This window comes from Petaurus breviceps, unplaced genomic scaffold (assembly GCF_028583685.1).
Source record: "Petaurus breviceps papuanus isolate PSGF00001 unplaced genomic scaffold, PetGlider_PUasm1.0 140, whole genome shotgun sequence".
Taxonomy (NCBI): Eukaryota; Metazoa; Chordata; class Mammalia; order Diprotodontia; family Petauridae; genus Petaurus; species Petaurus breviceps.
In genome coordinates this window covers 47615034-47622782 of record NW_027185698.1, presented here as the reverse complement: position 1 = coordinate 47622782, position 7749 = coordinate 47615034, and the positions used below count along the sequence as shown (strand labels likewise).

Sequence of the window (7749 nt, the reverse complement as noted above, 5' to 3'; positions counted from 1 at the left end):
TTGCTTGAGGGAAGCATATATTTTTCATTTTTTTCCCTAGTGCTCAACCTGGTGCCTTACACATAGTAGAAACTTAATAAGTGCATGTTGAATTGAATTATTGACATCACAGGGCTAACAGGAGGAAAATGCTTTAAGATTCGCAAAATGATGTATACATTGGACTTTTTATTTCTACTATAACATACTGTCTCAACTAATTTTTGAGGTGAAAGACTATTAGTCTATAGATAGGAAAACTGAGGCCCAGAATGGGGAAAGTTCTTGTCCAATGTAATAACTTAACATTTGTATAGCACTTCGCCTATGTAATCTCACTGGATAAGCCTGTGGAATAGCTACTATTGTTATAATAACCATTTTACAAAAGAGACTGAGAGGGGTTAGGTAATTTGTCCAGTCACTTGTGCAGTGGATAAAGTGTTGGGCCTGGAGTCAGAAAAACTCATCTTCCTGAGTTCAAATCCAGCCTCAGATACTTACTAGCCCTGTGACCCTGGGCAAGTCACTTAACCCTGTTTGCCTCAGTTCCCTCTTCTGTCAAATGAGCTGGAGAAGGAAATGGCAAATCACTCCAGTATGTTTGCCAAGAAAACTCCAAATGGGGTCATGGAAAGTCAGGACTGAAAAACAACTGAACACTTCTAAGTACTAAGTGTCTGAGAGAGGACTTGAACTTAGGTCTGACTCCTATACACCACTCTGTCCGCTGCCCCACTTAGCTGCCCAGATTGTACAGTGAGTCAGTGAAAGGGCTGGGACTAGAACCCAGGTCCTGAGGAAAGGGGAATGAGTGTAGGGAAAAGGTTTACTCTTCTGTTTTGCCCTGGCCTCCATGGGGGTCAGCCCTGGGACTCCATTCCACACCTTTAGTTCCTGACCTCAGGACTGTCAGAGATATACACACCTGTCTGAAGCACTGGCTTGAACTGTCCAGACAAGCAGATCTCTTCCTGCTTCTGGCGGATGATGCGCTGGATAGAAGGGGGGAGGCCCCGAGGACTTCGGGAGAAGACAATGGAGTAGCCGTCGGCACACGTCCCGTCCTCCCTCAAGACCCGGCAGGCATAGGTCAGCGCGTAGTGGGTGTAGTCTGTGTCCACCACCCAGTAGTCATCCCCTGGACCCAGAAACAAAGGGCAGTTACTTAGCGGAGGCAGGCATCAGCTCAGCCATGTCCAGTGACCAGCCCCTTCCCCAGTGGGCCAAGATCTGTCTTGATAGATAGATAGATCTTGATAGAAGATAGATCAAGCCTGGCTCCTGGGGGAGCCTGCAGCAAGGAAAAGGTGAGGGGTAGGGGGAATGGGGGGGGGGAGGAAGGGGGCAGTGGGAGACCCACATTTGAAACAGAGAATGGAACAGGCTAGTGAGATGGGGAGTGGAGATGCCTGGGTTCTTTCTAGTCCTGGCTGTCACTAACTCACTGGCTTGGGCAGCTCATTTGCAGTAACAGCTGAAGAGGAGCATCCCCCAGGGCAGGCGAGAAGCCCACGATGAGCCCGGGTGGGAGTGGGGTGGGGGTGGGGCTAATGCCGCCTCTACAAGCTGCGCTCCTCAGAACGTCAGCCCTGTCCAGCTCAGGTCTGATCACGTCTCCTCCCTGCTCAACAAGTTTCAATGACTCTATTGCCTCAAGAATAAAATAAAGATTCCTCTCTCTTTGGCGTTTAAAGCACTTCACAAATTGACTCCAGCCTGTCTTTTCACACTGCTCTATTTCATATCCTAACCCAGCTGGCTGACTTGCTGGCCCTTATACATGATATTCAATCTCCCACCCCAGTGCCTTTTCTCAGTCTGTTCTGAATGCATGGAACACTCCTCTCCCCTCTCCTCCAAACCCCCTCATCCCCACCTCCCTTCTCCCTCACTCCCTCTCTTCCCTTGGCCTCCAAGTCCCTTTTCCCCTACTCTCCCTCTTCCCCTCTCCCCCTCTTCCCTTCTCTCCCAAGTCCTCTCTCCCCTACTCTCCCTCTTCCCCCCTACTCTCCCTCTTCCCCACTCCCCTTTCTCCTCTCCCCCACTTCCCTTCTCTCCTACCTCCTTTCTCCCCTACTCCCCCTCTTACCTTCTCCCCCAAGTCCCTTTCCCCCTACTCTCTCTCCCTTTCCCCCCACTCCCTCTTTTTCCTCTCCTCTACATCCCTTCTCTCCCACTCCTCCTCTTCTCCTCTCTCACACTCCCCTCTCCACCTCTTCTCTACCTTCTCTCTCCCTCTCCTCCCATCTTCCATTCTACCACAATCCCCTCTCCCCAAACTTCCCTTCCCCCATTCCCCCTCTACTCCATCTCTCCAACATATCTTAGAATCCCTAGCTTCCTTCAGGGTTAAGGTTAAACCCAAGTACCACTTCCTACATCAGATATTTCCTGATTCCCTACTTATGATTATCCTCCCCTTCCCCAAATACCTTTGTATTTACTTTGTATTCGGGATTTATCTCTTATACAAGTCATTCCCCACCACCATCCCAGTAGAATATAAGCTTCCTCAGGGCAGGCATTTTTTTTTCATCTTTGTATCCCAAGTACCCAATACCAGGCCCACAACAGGTGCTTAATAAATGCTCATGGAATGAATGACATTCCTTTTCCCCACTGTGATCATGCTAACACATTCGTGCAAGGGGCAGACACCCCTACTGTATCTTGGTAAGATTGGATTGGGGAGAAGAGGACTGTATACTAAGTGCCACCTTAAAATTTCTGGACTCCCTATGATGAGGATCTTGGAGTTTGTTAAGTCTTGCTATAGATAGGGATAAAGGATCCCACTCTTTCCCCTTCTCCAAACAACTCTCCAACCCATCAGCACCACAATCTGCACAAGTCAGACAGCCTATTGAAAAGGAGTTTTCTGAGGTCCTTTTCTGAGGAGCCTGGCTGTTTCCTGGAAGAGATGCTGAGTTCAGGGTCACCTCCCCACTCCTGAGGTTAAGCAAGGCCCTCCAACTCCACCTACCTCCACTGGACAGGTAGCTGGCCAGCCCCTGGTAAGTCATGTGCATTTTTGCTGGGGTGGTTGGGTCAGGGACTGTGTACTGTGCTGCCATGTCCGCACAGATCACCCAGTACCTGGGAAGAGGAATGAAGACCTTGGGTGAAGTCTGCAACTAGAACCATGTAGTCAGTTAACCAACAAGCATTGGCAGAGGTATCCTTGAATCCTGAGTGAGGAACAGACTAACAGTAAATGAGACCTTACCCTCAGGGAGCTTCTAGTCTTGGCAGGTGATAGAGGAGGAGTTAGGAATGGAGACAAATTAATATATTATATAATATATTAAAATATGTTAATATATCATAATAAGATAAATTAAATGCTGTAGGGACTCAAAGAGGGGAATGATCCTTAGGGGCTAGAGTAGGGACGGGACTTAAGATGATGTGGGGGCAGGATTTGGTTTGATTCTGTCATCTCATATGTATACAGAGCTCCCAAGCTCTTCAGCTGGTTGTCTTCTTGGAAGAGACCCTGCTAAACCTCAGTTTTTCTATCTGTAAAGTGAAGGGGTTGAATCAGATTCCTAAGGTCCTTTCTAGACTTAACGTTCCACAAGCTATGCCCTGGGGACTCTCCTAGCTCTGACATTTTATACTCTGTGTTCTAAGATCTTTCTCAGCTTGATCCTCTGTACTCACTCAAGGCTCTGGATGACCCTTCTCCCTGCCACAGGATCCCATAAAATGTTGGGGCCTTGGAGATCATCTAGTCCAGTGTTCTCATTTTATATATGAGGAAACTGAGGCTCACGGGTCAAAACTAGAATAATGGATGAGTGTTATAAAGTAAGAGATTGAAGTTCAATGTAAGGAAAAACTTTCTGATGACTGGAGCTGTCCAAAAGTGAAATGGGCTGCCTAGCCCTCCCTGAAGTCTTCAAGCCAAGGCTAGGTGATGCCTCCCTGGTGTTGGAGAAGGGATTCTTCCAGGGCCAGGTTAGACTAGATGGTCTTTGAGGTTCCTAAGATTCAATGATTCTGTAAGTGATTTGCTCAAGATTGCACATTGTGTTCATGAGAGAGCTAGATTTCCAAACTCTCATTTTAGGGCTTTGATTGGGAAAGTTGCTCATGGTCCTTCTGACCTCCTAGGGATCTGTGGAGTAGGGAAAGTGTGTTTAGAATGTCAATGCCCGAGTGCCAAAGCTGGAACCTTTGGCCTTCAGTCTTTCCTTCTCCTCCCCATCACTTATTTACCCAAATAGCTTCACACGCCCCTGGGAGGAAGCTGTCATGGTGCCATCCATCCCAATGGTGTACTCTGCAGAGATGTTGTCCTGCAGAAAGAGGCCTTCTGGATCCTTCTTGGCCAGCGCATACCACTTCCCTGCATACTGGAAAGCAAAAGGAGCAAGGCATCAGCCAGAACTAGAACCATTCCTGTCTGACCTTAGAAGAGTCTGCCTCTTATTCAGGACTTCTCCCTCTAGCATGATACTGGGGACCCAACTTTTTTCCCCCAATCCCTGCTTTAAAACCAAGCCTGCTCTTGCTAATTATTACAAATGATAATAATTAGCAATGCTATAGGGGAAGTAGTTCACATGCTCTCTCTGGTTTGCAGATGATAAAACTGCTCAGAAATGTTAAGTGACTGGCAATCACAGGATGTACATTGACTTCTGGAAGGGAACCAGGAAATCATTCAATCCAACCTTTCTTACAGGAAAAAGAAACTGAGATTCAAGAGAGGAAGGGGTTTTTCTATCTTATGGGACAAGCTCAGAGGGAGGCAGGACTGAGATTCCAGAGGACAGGTGCTAAAGTGTGCCACCCATCTCCTGACAGAGCAGGGACGTCACATGCATTTTTAGGTGTGGACAATGGGGAGCATTGTTTTGCTTGACTATTTGGATTTGTCACAAGAGCTTTGTTTTTCTTTTTCCCTTTCCTATTTGGAGGTTGAGGTAGAGGAGGTTAAAAAAAAAAAAGGAAAAAGGAAAGCAAGACGGTCACTGAAACATCTTAAAAAAAAACACACACACACAACAAAAGAGAACAGATGGGATGCCAGAAGGAAACACAGTTAAACTGGACAGCTTTGAAAGTCACATACTGAATTTACTATACACATAAAAGGAAAAGTGAGCTACTCATGGTAGATACTGGCAGTCTCATACACAGTCCTCTTTTTCTGTTCTACTTTGTATGGGAAATGCTTGTTTTATTTAGTGTTTAAGTCCACAATAACTTTTTAAAAGTTGAAAAAAACACCTTACTATGCAACAAAACAGAGGGGTTTTTCATTCCTTGGTGGCAGATGACACAGTTATTAGCTATTGCTTGAAGCCTGGCATAGGGGAAGGAGTCCTGGGTTAAAAGTCAGTAGTAAAGTCTCTATCGCTGACTCGCTGTGTGGTGCTGGGAAAACCTCATGTCCTCTCTAGGCCTCAGTTTCTCCATCTGTAAATTGGGTTGGGGTGAAGAAGTGGATTTGATGATCTGTGAGGTTCCTTCCAGCTTTAACTTCCTGCATTTCTGAATTATCCAGGCCTTTCTATCCTTCAGCGGGGCTCCTCAGGGCTTATGCCAGCTCTGCCAACAGGTCCTAGGGCAGGGACTCCCAGAGGGTGTTTGGGTAATGCAAAGCACTTTACAAATGCCATTTTATTTTTATCCTTACGACTCCCCTGAGAGGTAGATGCTATTATTACCCCCATTTTTCAGATGAGGCAATGGAGGCACAAGGGGCTTAAGTAACTTGGCCAACGTTACAGAGCTAAGAAAAGTCTGAGGTTGGATTTGAACTTGGGTCTTCCCGACTCTAGTTCTAGGGCTCATCTGCACCACCCAAGTGCCAATGGGTCTGTTACTGGCTAAGCAGAGGTGGTCACTGTTCACATGGGAGCAGGGGGAGCAGCTAAATGGGCCTGTAGAGGAACCCCAGAGGTTGGAGTGGCACTTACTCTTTTGGGGTCAAAGTCAGCCTTCACAGGGATGGTGTCCACAACACAGGTCTGGGCCAGCCCAAAGGTGGGCAATGCCAGCAGCAGGCAGATGTGCCAAGCGAACCTCATCCTGCACACAGCGGGCCTGAGAAAAATAGAGCCAGTCCAATGATATAATAACAGTAACACATATAGACAGCACTTCAAAGTTTACCAGTGTTTCTCCTGAGAGCAACCCTACAGAGCCAGTGGGGTCAGTGTTATTCGTCTCATTTTGGAAAGGTAGACCCTAAGGTCCCAGAAGGAAAGTGACTTGCTTACAACTGTAGGACAGTAGTAAAATGTTAGAGCCAGGATCTGAATCTTTGGACTACTGACTCTAAGTCCATTTCATGCCTCAGGCTGGGAGTTCCAGGGCACATGACAAACAAGATAGAGGTCTAGACATTTTCTCTGATCCTCTCAAACTTCTCCAAAACAGAAACTACACAACCAAAGATAAAGCGACTTCAGCTGCCTCCCTGATCTGGGACGGTGGTTGCAAAAGTTGATAGAAATGGGGCCGATAACCTATTCGTTAGAATTCCTGTGGGGAGCATAGTGACTTAGAAAAGTATGAACACAATTCATTATTAGAATGAATAAATAATAAAATTATCAAAAATAACACAAATGATTCATGTTGACATAATGGTGCTAATGTTACTATATTAACATCATCTATGTAATATTGTATTTTTAGTCATTTTGTTAAATATTTCCCAATGACATTTTAATCTGATGCAGGCTGGGTGCCACTGCAATGCTGCCTTTGAGCACATATTTAACACTTCTGGTCTAGAACATCCAGAATCCAAAAAATGATTAAAACAAAACAAAACAAAGAAACAAGCAAACCAAAAAATCCACATCTGTGAATGGACCCCTACCCTGAGTTCCCTCAGTACCCCTCACCCACCTCTCAGCCTACCAGCAGAGAGGCTACCCTAGGTGTTACGACCAAACCCGATCCCAGACCTTTAGCCTTTCTTCCCATCTCCAGTTCAGTGCAGATCCAGGCTCCAGCCTGTAGAAGGGTGCTGCAGACATAACAGCCAGCCAGTGTCGCAGCAATGTTTCAGGATGTGAAAACCTACTGTGTTCTGTGCTGCAAATGATTTCTGCAGGACAGCAGAGAAATGGAGAGACAGGGACAAGATGTGTGTTTGGGCTTAAAATAGATCCCAGCTCCGCATCTCCTTGGCAAGCATACATGAGGATTTTGGGGGGGGGGGGATTTTGTTTTATTTTTTCTCAGTGGGAAGAGGTGATATCAAGAGAAAATGGATTTTCATTCATTGAAAAAATTAAATTGAGTGCCCTAGCGATTAGGAAGCTTAGTTTAGCTGAACCAAAGAGTACCTGGAGGGGAGTAAATAAGGCTGGACAGATTGGGAAAGGCTTTAAAGGTCAAAACCAGAGAAGTTTATATTCGAGCCTAGAGGTAAAAGAGAACCATTGTAGTTTATTGGGTATGAGAGTGATCTGGTCTACTGGACCTGGACAGATCCCTCAGTCTCTCTGGGACTAACTTTCTCATCTTTAATCTCTCTTCTCTCTCTGAATTCCCCAATCCCATATCTTCACTATGTTCACTGCAAATCCATCCTTTTCACAATGCTGGCAGCTCAGAAGCCGAAGGAGAGGGGAAGGGGGAAGGGAACAAACATTTATCAAGTGCCTACTGCGGGCCAAGCACTGTGCTAAATTTTCACAAAAATGATCTCATTTGAAAGTATACTTCCTCCCCTGCACCTGAATTCAGACAGTACTTCCCTCCACCCTCAATCCCTGGAAATATATATAACTAACAACC

General features: G+C 46.1%; 1 protein-coding gene across 1 annotated transcript; it reads right to left on the bottom strand.

The window, feature by feature from the left end:
• Positions 1-844: 844 nt before the first annotated feature.
• Positions 845-6874, bottom strand: LOC138150835 (purpurin-like). Its single transcript, XM_069074307.1, has 4 exons — positions 5913-6874; positions 4204-4340; positions 2966-3078; positions 845-1120 (listed from the first exon to the last, which is right to left on the bottom strand). The coding sequence occupies exons 1-4, from the start codon at positions 6021-6023 to the stop codon at positions 870-872; spliced, it is 612 nt and encodes a 203-aa protein (XP_068930408.1). The 5' UTR covers positions 6024-6874; the 3' UTR covers positions 845-869.
• Positions 6875-7749: the final 875 nt, after the last annotated feature.

What these genes read in the sequence shown, in the direction of transcription:
- LOC138150835 (XM_069074307.1), bottom strand. Translation starts at nt 6,023, where the DNA reads ATGAGGTTCGCTTGGCACATCTGCCTGCTGCTGGCATTGCCCACCTTT. An exon ending in CTGACTTTGACCCCAAAAGA is followed by an intron (nt 4,341 to 5,912) that starts GTAAGTGCCACT and finishes TTTGCTTTCCAG; the next exon opens with TATGCAGGGAAGTGGTATGC. An exon ending in CAGCTACCTGTCCAGTGGAG is followed by an intron (nt 1,121 to 2,965) that starts GTAGGTGGAGTT and finishes TTCTGGGTCCAG; the next exon opens with GGGATGACTACTGGGTGGTG.